Source organism: Solanum lycopersicum, chromosome 3 (assembly GCF_036512215.1).
Source record: "Solanum lycopersicum chromosome 3, SLM_r2.1".
Lineage (NCBI taxonomy): Eukaryota > Viridiplantae > Streptophyta > Magnoliopsida > Solanales > Solanaceae > Solanum > Solanum lycopersicum.
Genome location: NC_090802.1, coordinates 53,408,209 through 53,423,287, shown reverse-complemented (window position 1 = coordinate 53,423,287; position 15,079 = coordinate 53,408,209). Strand labels below are relative to the sequence as shown.

Below are 15,079 nucleotides of genomic sequence, written 5' to 3'. Positions count from 1 at the left end.
CACCTATAACGGTTTCCATTTAGCAAACCTGAGTCTTGATGGAATAGCAGAGTTCACATCAAATATGTGTTTGTATATCTGAATAAAATTTGAATTTGTATACAATCGAATTGAATTGTATAAAACGAGAAAAAGAGAAATTATATATAATTTGAATTTGTATAAAACGAGAAAGAGAGAAAGGCAAAAGAGACTTGGGCAGGGAAAATATAATTGAATCGAATTGTATAAAACAAGAAAGAGAGAAAGACAAAAGAGACTTGGGCAAGGAAATATTTGTATTGTATAATTATAATTGTATAGGACGAAAATATAAGTATTTACATGTGTATATACAATTTTCTCTCGCTTTATACAAATTGTATAAAGCGATCGAGAGAAGGAGAGTGGCGAGCGAGAATACGAGAGAGAGGGACTGGCAAACAGTTTGTTATGAAACACAAATAAATCAAACGATAGTTATTATATTTATTTTATATTATTAGTTTGTCATTCTATACGATTATCCCTATTTAATTTATGTGTAGCTGAATTGACAAATGAAAAATCTTATTAAAATATTTTAAGAAGACTTTTCCCCCGTTAATTTGATATGTTATACATATCTATATTAAAGAAAAATAATAATTTTATTAAGTACTAATTGTTTTTAAAAAAGAATAAATAAAACAATTAAAATTTAGTAAAATTGAACTGGTTGAGTAATGATTCATTACTTGATCCATTTTGACCCAAACAAACTTGAGTTGAATTAGTTTATGATCCATTTATTATCTTGACTCATTTTCGTTAAGATTTTGCCCTGATTTTTTTTACGTTATTTGAAATTTATTTTTCCTTGAAAGAAAAGTCAAAGTATTATCCTAAAAACTTTTTGCGGATGAAAAATATAACTTTCTTCCATATTTGAGTTATTCTTTCTTTGATAGAAAAATTGAAACTCTTATAAATTAAAGACCCCTCTTCAGAGCATAATAGAATCTACAAACACAAACGTTAAGGGAGTTTTATTTATTGAGAGGGTCAATTTCCATATAATAATATTTTAGTTAATAATATAAGTATTTATCATCTGATTTATCAACCATATGATTTGCAATTGTACTGAAGTAAAATCTAAAAAGAGAAGCAGATTAACTTTTTTTAATTTTTTTTTGAAATAATTGACTTTTTAAAACCATCTACGATTCTAAATAAATTTTCTTTTTTTTTTTAATTAAAATTTTTATTTTCACACACAAATTTAAAAAAAAAAAGTTATTTTATGAGGCGAGGAATTAATCCAAATAAAAGTTTGTTCCTTATTTTGGTAGGTGTACAACTGTATATTAGAAAAGGTTATGCTTTTGGGGATTGGAATATGCCATAATTTCAGAAACACAGAATAATTTATTTTTTATTTCAGAGCATCAAGAGAGGTTTCCTTGATAATCGTGCCGAGGGTATAAAAGTAAATATAACTATAATCTTTCCGTGAAGAAGTAATGCACTGTTGAGTTGGCATGCCGCCAACGTTTTCCAAATATTTTTCTGAAAAAAAAAACAAGGACCCAAAGCTGGACGTTATTCCAACAGCCACTAAAAATGTGCCACGTCATCCACGATCGCAAAGCATATTTTAAGTAAATTTTAATTTGATTTAATATGAAATTTAAAAAAATATAAAATAAGTATTTTGAAATTAAATTATTACTAATATAAAATCGATAGGTAAAAGGAGTAAGTTTCAGTTCCAAAGTTGGTTATAAGCGGCCACGCGACGGATTATTTCATCATATATAAGTCTCTCTTCTTTTGTTTCTGTTCTTTGTGCTATTTCAATCAGGTAAATTTACATCTGTTTCCCTTTCATGGAGTTGGAGTTTTTTTAAAAAACTGTTTTATTGATTATGCATGAGTGTTTTTCTGTATTTGATTTTCTTGTGTTTATTCTGATTGAGTTATTAAAGTTGATTTTTTTTGGGTTTGTTTGCGGAATTGATCATCTGTTGCTATATTTGTGGTTATGTTAAGCTAAATTTCAACTTATATACATATTGAATTCGTGATTCAGATTGGGAATCAGGAGTTGTAGGGTGAGATTTTTATAGGTTTAAGGGTTTCTGTTATGTACTGAAATCAGATTAGCTAATCAATTGTTACCTCTTTGTCCCAATTATGTGGTATAATTGGAATTTACCTTCAAATTTCTCGGACATAGAAGCTTTAACTTTTTTAAAATAATATATATATATATATATATATATATATTTGAAAATTATGTAAAAAAAATCACAATAATTAACAACTTAAAATATCTAAAAGAGGTTGAATATCGAAATTTCAATTGTACCAAGAAAGGAGTATCATTTAAATTTTTTTGGTTGATGATATTGATGTGATCAGCATAGGTAGGTTTAATTCACTATTAAGATAGTCTTGAGAACGGTTGTTGGAATTTATATCCAATTGAAGGATTCAGCTTCCTTTACATAAGGTTATAAGAGATGATTAATGTGTTCTTTTACAATTCATACAGATTTTACACTATTTACTTTTTAAAGGAATGAAATTTGCATTTAACTAAGTCAGAATCATTGAGTTTTGCTATTTCGTCCAGACGCCTGCGACTGATTGTTACTACTTCCCTTTGATTCCCTTCTCATCTTGTTTCATCTTTGTTTGTTTAACATCCTGTGAGCATTTTTTTAATGTTAGGTTACTAGTCAATGTTGTTCTCGCTCGCTAGATACACTGACAGTTCTCTTCTAAACCTTCCAGGGGTATTTGGTTTAATAAACACCGCATGGTTTGCATGTTCTTCATGAATTCGAGAAGCACTGCTGCAGCCACTCTTTCCTGTAAAGCGGGAAACGAGAACAGCTCACTTTTCTGGATTTTGGTCAGCCTCTTCCACCAGTTTTTCGGAACACTTGTTGTATTTGAGAATTTCCTTCTTTTCAAGGCTATCGTGAGGCGACCTTCAAGGGTAGTTCTCCCGTAGCCGTGCAGAAGTTGGGGTTGATCTACTGTATTCCCTCCCTCCCTGTGTAACTCAATTGGCAAAATGGTTTCTGCTACACAACCAACTGGGAAGCCTTTCAACAACCACATGCTGCTCCCATTGCAACACCCCAAAGTTGTATCACTTGATGATGTTGATATGGATTTCTCGGACATATTTGGTCCTGCTCCAGCTCAAGTTTTGAGCTCTGAGAATGTTGCAATGTCGGAAACAAATGGATTTATATATGAAGAACCAGCTGTAATTTATAGCCGTTCTCATTCCTTTGTTGGTCCGACAAACTATGTCAGTCAATTGTTGAAGCTTAGCAAACTCAAACTTCGTGAGAGTGAACACTTGTTAGAGCTTGTGGAGGGTGATAGTGGAGAGACCAATGATCATCTTGAAGAAGCTACTTCCGATTCTGCTGTTACTGATAAAAGTGATGTTCATGCTGATGCTAATACCCCAAGGTCTGTGGGACTTAACGATTTCGAAGTCTTAAAGGTTGTTGGACAAGGTGCATTTGGAAAAGTATATCAGGTGAGGAAGATTGGGACTTCTGAAATTCTTGCAATGAAGGTTATGCGGAAAGATAAGATTTTGGAGAAAGATCACGCTGAGTATACGAATACAGAGAGGGATGTATTGACAAAAATAGATCATCCATTTGTTGTGCAGCTCAGATACTCTTTCCAGGTGATGCTTTGCTTCAGTTTTATATAAATTGATCTCTTTATAACAGCTTTTTGGACTTGCATACATTTTATGCAACTCCAGCCCACTACGAGGAGGAATTTAAAGCCTCAAACTTGGTTCTTAGCTGTGAACTACACCCTCTGTTTCCTTAATATGTATCTGGGTAGTTTACATTATATGACACTTTTAAGTGTTATTGATTTCTTTTTATCTATTTCCTCTTAATGCAGACCAAATACAGACTATACCTTGTGCTTGACTTTGTTAACGGAGGACACCTTTTCTTTCAACTCCGTAGGCAAGGCTTATTCAGGTAGCAATGCATGATGAAATACCCCTTCTAAAAGATCCAGGACTACTGTGGTTCAAGTAACAAACTAACTTAATTCTTTTCAGGGAGGATTTGGCACGCATCTACACTGCTGAGATTGTTTCTGCTGTTTCTCACCTCCATTCTAATGGCATAATGCACAGGGATCTAAAGCCAGAAAATATTCTTTTGGATGCTGATGGGCACGTAAGATATCCCTTTTCCACAACCCTTCTTTTCGATGCTTTCTTGTTACTCCCGTTTGATTTTCATGGGAAGACCATGGACTAGTTTTTAGTTCTATTAGTGGATAACTGAAAATACTTTGTTATTCGGTTTCACAAGGATTTGAAATCATTTGTGGGCGTCCTCAATTGACCTTTTGAATTTGTATTATGGCTGCTGCAGGTAGTGCTGACTGATTTTGGCCTTGCTAAGCAATTTGATGAGAACACGAGATCCAACTCTTTGTGTGGAACTATTGAATATATGGCACCTGAAATTGTTCTTGGAAAAGGTCATGATAAGGCTGCAGACTGGTGGAGCGTGGGAGTTCTTTTGTATGAGATGCTGACAGGAAAGGTTTGTTATTTTGTTTAATAAATTACCCTTAACTTTGAATTCCTTCAGTCGGTTGCAGCAGTAGTAAAAAAATATAAAGCTTTTTAGTTATCAGTAGGTTAAAAGTTAAAGAAATCATTGTCTCTCTTTACACTTGGTCTACACATATCAAGTAACTTTGTTGTCTATGCTATTGTACACTAATGCAATCGTCTGTATAACTTCTTCTATGACTTCATTAACATTTATATTTCTCACTTAATATGACATCCTTCATATGTTTACTTTAGATAAGCTGTATTTCAGTAACCTAATCTTTTCCTCATGTGGATTTTTTCAGCCTCCATTTGTTGGGAACCGACAGAAAGTTCAACAAAAGATCATAAAAGACAAGATTAAGCTGCCAGCATTTTTGTCTAGTGATGCACATTCATTGTTGAAAGGGGTAAGCTACATTTCTTTGTATGATATGAGAGTGGTTACCGACTAACTGATAAATCTTAATATAGCAGGCACTTCATATCTTGCTGGTCCATTTAAATGCTTAGATCACATATCACTTATTTATGTTATTATATGCTACTTTTATGCCATATATGAAGTAATTAATTCTACTAAGAAGTAGGATCAAATATCATCTTACCAGTAAAACCAAACCTCGTTGAGCTGCTCTACGACTCACTTCTGTATATTCTACTTGGGATACAAAGCTAAAGATAATTTGGAAGGCCCTACTGCTTACTAGATAGTGTTGTGTATGAACTAATGTGTAAATACTATCTACCGTGCTAAATGTGGAAACTAGAGGATTGTTATCAATCTTATGTGTTTGTATTTCTTCAGCTGCTACACAAGGATGCAAGCAAGCGCCTTGGCTGTGGATCAATAGGTAGTGATGAGATAAAAAGTCACAAATGGTTCAAGTCTATCTATTGGAAGAAGTTAGATGCTCGAGAAATTCAACCAAGTTTCTGTCCCCAAGTTTCAGGGAAGCTGTGTATTGCCAATTTTGAAGAGCAATGGACCAGCATGCCTTTGCTAGATTCTCCTGCTGCTAGTCCAAAATCTGGTGATAATCCCTTCAAGGGTTTCAGTTATGTGCGGCCAGCAGAATAATTAACCATCACGTGTGCTCTCTCACTCTTAACCCTACCATGGTTTCCGAGGCATAGGAGCTTTTTTCTAATTCCCTGCTATTTACTTCTTGAGACACTTATAGGGAATGTTCTATGATGTATATATATAACTATGTTGGAAATACTTGCTTGTATAAGAACCCTACCTAGGGCTTACAACTCTATGTTTGTCATCTACCTTTCCACAACACGAGGAAGTATTGAGTAAGAAGTGTCTATATTGTGACTTCTATAAATGAGTTATATCAGAAAACAGTATCTCATATAGTTTGGAAGGTCCATTGAACATGCAGTGTTGAAAAATTTCTCTAAAAACCTTAATTGCGAAAAGCTCCTTTATTAGGTGTTCACCCAACTATATGAGATAATGTTAACCCTAACAACACGGAAGGCCTGTGAAATTGTTTTCCAAGCTGCAAATTTTTACTTCGTTATATCCCAGTACTTGGCTTGATATACATAGAAACACGTAAGAATATTGTTACAGCAGCAGTAAATGGCAAAATTAACGTGACAAAACCAGAGTTTTAGAATTTCATATTTTTTTCCTACTGCCGCGAAGCAACAGTATTATCATCCTGGGGACCTTGTAGACTCTGCGAGATTCATCAACTTCTGTTGGAGCTCTTGGTTTTTGACGCCTACTAGTTTGTCCACTTGACGGCCATCTCTAAAGAAAATGAATGTTGGAGTAGCTTTTATGTCCCACGAAGTACTTAACTCCTGCATCAAGTTAACAATGTGTATGAGTTTAGACGACTTTGGAGGAGTTGTGACTAATAAAAGAGAATTGAGGAAAGATACAGGCAACTCATCCACGTCTACGGTTAGAAATATCATTGAAGTGTATTTATCAGCAAGTTCATGATATCCTGGTGCTGCTGCTCTACATGGGTTGCACCATGACGCACTGAAATTTACCACCGCCTGTTGGAAGACAAAGTAAAGTGTTACTTATTTGAGGATAGAAAGATATTGATAAGAAAAACGATAAGAAACTTACGATCTTGCCAGTGTGATTGGCTTCAGACATTTTTTCTTCCCACTTGTCCATTGATGTGACAAGGCAAATGTTTCCACCAGCAAGATCAAAAGTGGGAGGGACATCATTGTTTTCTTGACTACTTACCTGCAAGAGAAAGACACTTTTTCCTACTAACGAATAGAACCACGAAAAAAGCAGGGGAGGATGAAAACAGCAAAGATGTACACCAAGTTGTTTACAATAGACCCCAAGCAGGGTTGCATTAATAAATATGAAGGCATAGAAAGATCAAAAGCAAAGCATTGGAAATTGCAAATCAACTAGTGTAAATGCAAGTGAAGAGCTTGTTGGATGGATCATAAGTTTCTCATGTACATTAGATTTACAAGTGATTTTGATACATTACCTTAGTCCAGCACTGCCCCATGAGGGGGGTGGGCAAGTGAACCCCAGTGGAAGAACTACAACAGTGCCCTACAAGTAGCAAATCAAAAAGTCATGCTCATTCATACATACATAATATAATATGCGCAATAAATTGAATCAATCGATCAAAATAATTTTTTCTATGGTACCTCGTTTTCAATCAAAATAAAAATATAGCGCAAATTTCATTCACAAAACCACCATTTCCATTTCGATAGAAACAGAAGAAGATAGAAATTTGAAACCAAAAAAACAAGGTAACGATTGTAATAAGAGGATGAATATGAAATAACATTTGACAAAGAAATGAGATCAGACTCACCTTGCTAATTTAACAGAATGCGACGAAAATGGTGATGAAAAAGAGAAAAGGGAAAGATGAAAAAATTCCAAATGAATAATGAATAACCGCTTTCCTGACTTGGTGCTTTTACATAACTAACTCCTATCATATTAGTTCTATCATCTTTTCAAAAAAATAATTATCCATTGTCCACGTTACTAAATTACATTGAAAATTTCCTATATTATGATTGGTATTAATTCTTTTTTAAAGAGTTCATATTTTCTTAATTGTAAAATTTCCCCACTAGTTTTTCTAAGGGGTAAATTAGTAAATTTGTCTTTTTATTTATCAACTAACGTGGGGTAGAGAAAGTATTTCCTATTTTAACGATTTTTACATTTTTTAAAATTATATTCTTTATAATATGTTAAGTTTTTGATAAACAAAGAAAGAGATAAGTTTACGTATGAAACTTACACTATCAATAGTTTAGTTATGAAAAAAATGAGATAGTTCAAATGTGTTTTTGACACTAATTTGATATGGAAATTTTTTGTTATTTGTCAGAAAGTTTATTAGGGCGTCAACTATTTTTTTCCGCAAAGTGGATATTTTTTTTTAACACACTAATCTTAATATTTTCTCGAATCTTTTCTTGATAAAAAGAAAAAGAGAAAATTTTCTTAATAAAGCTATATATTTATAGTTTTTGGTAATTGTGCTCCATAATTATAGTTTTGTTTGCTGTTGATGTTACTTTTTTGTATATTTCGTTTGCCCGATTGTATTTATTGCTTGTGAATATACAAACATAGTAACTATAATTTATACATCTAGAAAATTTTCAAAACTCTGTTTCAAAACTACAAATAGAGATTATGAATTTTTCATAAATCGTATACAATAGTTAAGGTGCTAAGCATATACAAATTTTGGATTTATAAAATTAGGATACCGAATAGCAATACAAAATTTTAACCACAAATTAAAAATAATGAAAACTATAACTATACATAATATATATACTCTAGATGTTTGCTATTTCGTATAATTTTTCAAAAAAAGAAGACCTATGTTTTTAATATCTTGAAACGTTTTAGTTGATTTTGACACATAAATTTCATACAGTGCGAACAAATAAACTTTATCATGGTCCATACGTCCTACAAAAACGTAAAAAAGAAGCAAATGATTTGAAAAGACACTTCTAATTGAACATTTACTTTGCTAAATTGGCTTCACTTATTGTATATAATATGTTGTTTGTGAATTGTGAGTCAGCTTCAAAATGGAATTATGATAGGTCACCAACCAAAATACAATTTATGTGTCACAATGGACTAAAAAGGAAAAGGAGCATTTTATTAAAGGGGGCTAAATTGAGGGATATATGTACAACCAAAGTTAAATGTAAACAAAAATAGAGAAAACAAAGGTTCTCATTTATGTTGAGCTGATAAGTTTCTATTGAAAGATATTACATCAAGATAAAAAAAATTAAATAAAAATAACAGTACTTGTATGTCCAAGAAACATGCAAAAGTTGGCAATGGAGATAAATTGCATTCTTAAAATGATCAAGAATTGAAAGCTGAATGACTAAAAACTGCATTTTTCATTCAGGTGTTTGTGCATTAGAGTCCTTGGATCTGCTGTCCTCCGAGGAAGGTCTCGTTTCACCTTGTGGTTGTCGAATTTCTTCAATCATTCTAACCACTTCTCCCATAGCTGGTCTCATATCAGGCACCTTAGCTACACAAGCTAGTCCAATCTGAAGCATCTGCACCATCTCTTCTTCAATGTTCTGGTACTTCAACAGCTCTACGTCGAAAACCTCAGCAGTCCATTCCTCTCTAACAACGGACCGGACCCACCTAGGCAAATCAACTACCTCATCCTGCCCTGGTAATGGGAGAGGGGATTTACCTGTTAGCATCTCAAGGAGCAGTACTCCGAAGCTATAAACATCGGATTTTTGTGTCCCTTTCCGTGTTTCAATAACTTCTGGTGCGCGGTAACCAGCACATCTATATTTGAATGATATGTAGTTCATCATAGGTGTTAAGCCAAAATCAGAAATGCATCCATCTAGGTCTCTTGTGAGGAGTACATTGGAGGACTTGATGTTTCCATGAGTGAATTTCACACCACCTTCAGTATGGATGTGGGCAATTCCTTTTGCTGCTCCCTGAGATATCTTCAATCTTGAATCCCAATCTAGTGGAGTTCTTCCAGTAGATCGATTATCTGTCAGTCATTATCAAGAGTGCGTTAAAGTAAAGCATATGAATCATTACTGATGATCAAAGCAATCAATGTGCAAGAAAAAAGTTTAGATGTTGTGTTGCTCGGACTCTTCAAGAATGTCGACAAGTGCATTTTGAATCCTCCAAGTAGTGAGTGCATTCTTGGAAGATCCGACACGAGTGCAGCAACATTCTGGAGAGTCTGAGATACAAAGATTAGATAGAGGTTAGCAATTATATACCGTGCAAGGCTGCTGACAAGCTACCAGCAGGCATGTATTCGTTAACAAGAAGTTTCTCATCCTTGGAATAATAATATGCGCGGAGTGGAACAATATTAGGGTGCCTCCCAGCCCTTCCAACAATCTCCATATGCTGTTCAAACTCCTTTTTGGCAACCCCTACTTCTCTCAGCCGTTTCACTACCACAATCGTTGCCTCATCCAAAACAGCTTTGTAAGCTGTACCATAACTCCCTTTACCAAGAACCTCAGCAGAAGCTCTAAGAAGATCCTCCAGATTGAAGCTGTAAGAGCAACCTTCGAAAAACACCAACTTGTTTTTCTCAGCATCTGGCACACCACTTCCGAAGTCCTCGGGTTTTTCACTCCTTCCCGCATTAGCCACCTTCTCTTTAATTATGCTAGTGCTATGACTTACTTTCTTTTTCAAGCAGCAGAAGGAGATTACTAAAACTAGGAGAAACATTACTATCGAAACCACTACCACAATGGCAGCGATGATTCCGGTACTTAGTTTCTTAGAGTGGACAGCCTTCTGTTTTTCAGGGATTACAGAGTTATCAGCTGCTGGAGAAGGTGACGGGCTCGAGGAACAGCTATTTAGAGGTGTCCCACATAAATGAGAGTTTCCTACAAATGATGTAAGTGGAAACTTCTGGAGGGGGTATGGAACAGAGCCATTTAGCATATTGTAACTCAAATTCAGGTTAGTTAACCTGACGGTGTCAAGGCTGGGGATTTCTCCTGTCAATGAATTGAACTGAAGGTTCAACACAGATAATCGCGTCAAGTTCTTGATTGTGGGGGGAATTTCTCCAGTAAATGAATTAAAGGAGAGATCTAGTACACCAATACGAGGAGATAAAGAAACAGGAATATCACCAGAGAAGCTATTATGTTGAAGGTAGACAGATTGGAGAGACGGGATCGAAAGGAGATCAGAAGGAACACTTCCATTAAGATAATTGGCTCTTAGACTAAGGACCTTAAGAGCATCTAGCTTGCCTATACTATTAGCTGGGATAGGACCAAAAAGTCCTACAGCAGGGAGATGGATTGCAATGACTCTCGTTCCATCTTCGTTACAAGCTATACCAGCCCAAGATTTGCAAATAGGGAGAGCCAAATTCCAGTTGAGTTTTCGGATATGAGGGACAGATTCTGCAAAGTCGAGTAGCGCCTGTCTATCGGAATCAAGATCAGCTATAACATTAAGAAATACTGATAGCAGCGAAATAAGAAAAACAATAGCTGCCAGTAAAGACTGGAGCTTCATTATGTTTTCACTGATCTGGCTGACAAAAATGCAAAAACAAGATCCTAGTTACAGCAGTCCTTCACTTCTTCCCTCTCCCTTTGACCACTTTTGTAGAGCATTAGACAAAATCAGCCGGTTCCGCTTTAGAGGAAGCAGCTCATTAGCCACTGTGAAAGGGAGATAAAATCAGATTGCTATAACTATTAACAAATACAATGAAAAAGCTTATACACAATGCAAGAAAACTATACAATCCAGAAATAATATCAGCTAAAGAAGTAACGAAAAAGGAAGAACTCTATCTCAGAATGCCAGAACAGAAAAATTCATTTGGTTATTGCGAGAAAAAGAACAAAGCCTAGATTTTGCCATACTAACTTTTAGTTCTAAAATATATGGCAGCTTACCTATATGATATGCATGAAAGGAATGTGAGAATTGTATTGTTCAATGAAAGGGAAACTTCATTTGATTTGCTACCTCTTCATATTGAAAATGGATCAATCCAGATACTGATTGAACTACTGAAGACAGATTTTCAAAGTGAGTTGGAAGAGGATTTATTGCATACTTTGCCTAAAGTCCTTTTGGCAATAAAGTCATTATTTTTCCCTATAGTAGGCCACTAAAAAGCAAGGTGCCAATTACTTTTTAAATCTTTTATAAGATGTTCACTATAAAGCAAGAGCATAAACCTTGAAACTATATACTAGTAAAGTTTTCTTTCACTAAACACGGATTTATACGAACTTCTTCACTTGGACAAAGTAGTAGAGAGAAAAAGAGTGAAGCATAAATTCCCATCTCCCCACCTTACTGACAAAACAAAGATAGAATGGGTGGTAGGGTCTTTTTCAGTTACTAAAAACTCTTGAAAGTAATGTAATCTCACTAAGTGGGGTTCGAGGAGGCAGAATGTACGCAGACAAGGTAGAATCAAGGAAAAAACAGTTCAAAGCAGTCCAAAAAGTATATACAGGAAGTGAAGACGTCATGCCAAAATACTATAACAAATCATTACAACAAACTAAACTTTGGTTATTTCACATTCTTAAGGAAGTTTCAGAGGTGTTCACCAAGTATTTTATGTGTATAATTGGAGGTGAAGATGCATTAGCATCGATAAATGGTCTTTGAATAGTCCTAAAACAGATGCCCACTAATATAAAGCTATCAGAATCACAATATTTAGGCATGTTAAAGATAATATAGATTTGATATTGTATATATAAAACAAATGTAGCATCACACAAAAAGTTGAAGCTTCATTATTTAAGCAAATCTGTAAGGACTGAGATATCATCCATGACCTTTTCAATGCAGAAAAGTAAAAGAATACTGCTAGGTACAGTTATCCAGCTAGCAGAGCAAGTACAGCAACAAATTTTGTGCATTATTCATTGGTAATTATGTTTTGTCATCGAAAAATAATTAACAATTTTGAATAACTAAAGAAAGTATACTACACTAAGGAAGTGTAATGCTAAAGAGTGTCAAAAGGGGGGGGGGGGGGGGGGGGAAGAAGTGATCCCCACAATTTAAAGTGATCCCCAGAAAGCAAAAACAAAAAAAAATTTCAAAATAAAGTAAAAGCAAAAGTTGAATGGTTGCTCCTTTATTCAAAGAATTAAAGAGATGGAATTCTATGCTAAAAAAGTGTTCTACCAACATCTCAAAGTACCCTCTTTTTGTGCCATTAACAATGGGACTTTGTTAAGCAACACCAATAATTGCATTAAAAAGAACCAAATTTTGGGATGTCAAAAATAACTAACATAATCCTAGAATATATACGAGAGATGTTGTTTCTGATATACCCTTTGATTAATAAATGCAAACACATAAAATTTATTATTTGACAACAACAAACCTAGTGTTATCCTGCAAGTGGGATCTGAGAAGGACTAGTGTGCCGTGTATCTTCTAAGACATATAGATAGATAAACTATTTTCGATAGACACTCAAAACAATAAAAATACATTGGTAATGACATAAAAAACAGAGAATTATTAGTTTCAAATCCACATAACTCAGATGATAATCAAAACAGCATTTTTGAGTGGGTAAAGATAGCTCAAACACCACACGATTATCAAATAAAATAAAACCAAACAAAAAAACTCACACTGAATTGTAGGAGTTGTAAAAAGCCAAGAATGGAAGGAGAATTTAGTTATATCTGAAAAAAGAGTGGAGAGTATCAATCTATTAAAAAAAGAGAAAAGAATCAGGATTTGATGGTAAGTTACAAAATATATAGCTAAAAATAAAGAGATAGAGAATTTAAGTGTTGAATTAAATTTTTGGAATTTGAAAATAAGGAGGAGGCCCCAACGGTATTATTCTAAACCAAAAAAAAAAAAAAAAAGTAAAGAAATTAAAGGTCTCCATAATTCGTATTTAGCATGCCGTTAAAAAAAGAATTTAGCGATTATGTCGGCAGCCAACATTACATTTATTAGAGACAGTAAGCTGTTGAAAGAGAAAGTATAGTACCTTACTACAAACGAATTCCACACTAAATTGTACTCGTAAAGTAGGTTTTGCTTTATAATATACATTTTTTTATTTTCTATAAATGAGTATAAATTAATTATGATTTAATAAATTTATATTAATTTCTTAAAGATAATTTATTTTTATAGCAAAGGTAGTGCCATCAATTATAGAAGAGGTGAATGTTATAGATCGAAATATGAAAAAGGTTTATGAAATTATATCTAAATATTATTTTTTAGGGCATCGTCATGTTTTTTTTAGAGTCAAATTATTAAAAATTTTATTATGTATTTTTTAATCATCTTGATATTCAAAAAGTTATAATTTATATCCAGTTTTTCATTTAAAATACTAAATTAATGTAATTTCACTTTATTTTTACAATATCTACATAGCTTACATATATATCTTTGTTTCCGTTGATGTATTCATAAGTATATAAATGAATTATTTGTTGAGATAATCTAAAATTAGGTAACAATTAAATGCATAATGTATGTAACAAAAGGCAAAGTGTACTATATACTATGTAACGGACATTTTTCAACCGAACGAAACGTTAATTAATGAAGGGCATGGTCAATATAATAACGACGTATTTCCGTTTTGTTTTCTTCACCTACACCGTTAGCTGTTTTAAAATCCAAACGCCTATAATTTTGTTTTTTATACCTTCCACAATTAATACGACTATCCCCTCTCTATTCGTATTACATTATTTCGTACCGAAAATAATATTTTTATTTCCTGTGTTAATAATTTATTTTTATTTTAGTTTTCATGTTATTTAATTTAACATTATTAACCTTTAATTATATCAAGTAAGTGATTTTAGTCCGTCAACTTACAGATTCAAAAAAAATTAGCAGAGAGTTCACTGCTCAAAAGGATAGTTCGGGTATTTCCTTTTTAATTCTCTCTCTTTGAAGAACAAACTAAGTCTTCCCTATCTCTATCTAGAAGAACAAGCTCGTCGATTTGAGCTACAATTTTAAAAACAAACGTGATAGGCATTAACCCTCCCTCTAACACCGACGAACGATAAATTATGCAACGAATGATTTTTTTTTTAAAAAAATCCTGTTTTCTCAAGAAATACTTTAAAATATCTGAATTACCCCTTTTAGCAGTGAACTCTCTGTTAATTTTTAGGGTCTGTTAGTTGAAGGATTAAAATCACTCGCTTAATATAATTAAAGATTAATAGTACTAAGTTAAATAACATAAAGACTAAAATAAGAAATTAGCCTCAACATAAGGACTAAAAATATTGTTTCCCCTTTTTCATATTATATAAAATAAAAAATAAAAAATAATTATAACTATTTAGGAGGATAAATTATTTTGTCAGAACTTAAAAAATTAATTTTATAATTATAGATTAAAATGAAAGTAATGTCACATGACATAAATTGAAATATAGAGAATAAGTAATTTTTCCATATCT

At 33.3% G+C, this 15,079-nt stretch overlaps 3 protein-coding genes across 8 annotated transcripts; 1 reads left to right on the top strand and 2 right to left on the bottom strand.

Annotated features, from left to right (window-relative positions):
* Window positions 1–1,471: 1,471 nt before the first annotated feature.
* LOC101252563 (serine/threonine-protein kinase AtPK2/AtPK19) lies at window positions 1,472–5,900 on the top strand. The gene is made up of 7 exons (XM_004235171.5): window positions 1,472–1,825; window positions 2,761–3,682; window positions 3,913–3,995; window positions 4,079–4,199; window positions 4,401–4,574; window positions 4,894–4,998; window positions 5,397–5,900. Exons 2-7 carry the CDS (start codon window positions 3,047–3,049, stop codon window positions 5,667–5,669), a joined length of 1,392 nt encoding a protein of 463 aa, XP_004235219.1. The 5' UTR covers window positions 1,472–1,825; window positions 2,761–3,046; the 3' UTR covers window positions 5,670–5,900.
* A 190-nt stretch (window positions 5,901–6,090) lies between these two features.
* LOC101252854 (thioredoxin H4-1) lies at window positions 6,091–7,624 on the bottom strand. 2 transcript variants are annotated; one of them, XM_004235172.5, is made up of 5 exons: window positions 7,423–7,624; window positions 7,081–7,148; window positions 6,693–6,818; window positions 6,494–6,616; window positions 6,091–6,412 (listed from the first exon to the last, which is right to left on the bottom strand). In XM_004235172.5, the coding sequence occupies exons 2-5, from the start codon at window positions 7,099–7,101 to the stop codon at window positions 6,263–6,265; spliced, it is 420 nt and encodes a 139-aa protein (XP_004235220.1). In that variant the 5' UTR covers window positions 7,102–7,148; window positions 7,423–7,624; the 3' UTR covers window positions 6,091–6,262. The 2 variants fall into 2 exon arrangements, with proteins under 2 accessions (XP_004235220.1, XP_019068517.1); XM_019212972.3 differs by having other exon boundaries at window positions 7,250–7,428.
* Window positions 7,625–8,807: 1,183 nt separating this feature from the next.
* LOC101252259 (probable inactive receptor kinase At5g58300) lies at window positions 8,808–13,621 on the bottom strand. Of its 5 annotated transcripts, none has more exons than XM_010319920.3 (3): window positions 13,259–13,621; window positions 9,875–11,299; window positions 8,808–9,633 (listed from the first exon to the last, which is right to left on the bottom strand). In XM_010319920.3, exons 2-3 carry the CDS (start codon window positions 11,148–11,150, stop codon window positions 9,002–9,004), a joined length of 1,908 nt encoding a protein of 635 aa, XP_010318222.1. In that variant the 5' UTR covers window positions 11,151–11,299; window positions 13,259–13,621; the 3' UTR covers window positions 8,808–9,001. The 5 variants fall into 5 exon arrangements, with proteins under 5 accessions (XP_010318222.1, XP_069151255.1, XP_025885774.1 ...); XM_069295154.1 differs by having other exon boundaries at window positions 13,003–13,362; XM_026029989.2 differs by lacking the exon at window positions 13,259–13,621 and adding an exon at window positions 12,209–12,449.
* Between the last annotated feature and the right edge of the window lie 1,458 nt (window positions 13,622–15,079).

What these genes read in the sequence shown, in the direction of transcription:
- LOC101252563 (XM_004235171.5), top strand. Translation starts at nt 3,047, where the DNA reads ATGGTTTCTGCTACACAACCAACTGGGAAGCCTTTCAACAACCACATG. An exon ending in CGTAGGCAAGGCTTATTCAG is followed by an intron (nt 3,996 to 4,078) that starts GTAGCAATGCAT and finishes AATTCTTTTCAG; the next exon opens with GGAGGATTTGGCACGCATCT. An exon ending in CACATTCATTGTTGAAAGGG is followed by an intron (nt 4,999 to 5,396) that starts GTAAGCTACATT and finishes GTATTTCTTCAG; the next exon opens with CTGCTACACAAGGATGCAAG.
- LOC101252854 (XM_004235172.5), bottom strand. Translation starts at nt 7,101, where the DNA reads ATGGGGCAGTGCTGGACTAAG. An exon ending in TGGGGCAGTGCTGGACTAAG is followed by an intron (nt 6,819 to 7,080) that starts GTAATGTATCAA and finishes TTTCTCTTGCAG; the next exon opens with GTAAGTAGTCAAGAAAACAA. An exon ending in CCAATCACACTGGCAAGATC is followed by an intron (nt 6,617 to 6,692) that starts GTAAGTTTCTTA and finishes GTCTTCCAACAG; the next exon opens with GCGGTGGTAAATTTCAGTGC.
- LOC101252259 (XM_010319920.3), bottom strand. Translation starts at nt 11,150, where the DNA reads ATGAAGCTCCAGTCTTTACTGGCAGCTATTGTTTTTCTTATTTCGCTG. An exon ending in CTTGTCAGCAGCCTTGCACG is followed by an intron (nt 9,634 to 9,874) that starts GTATATAATTGC and finishes AATGACTGACAG; the next exon opens with ATAATCGATCTACTGGAAGA.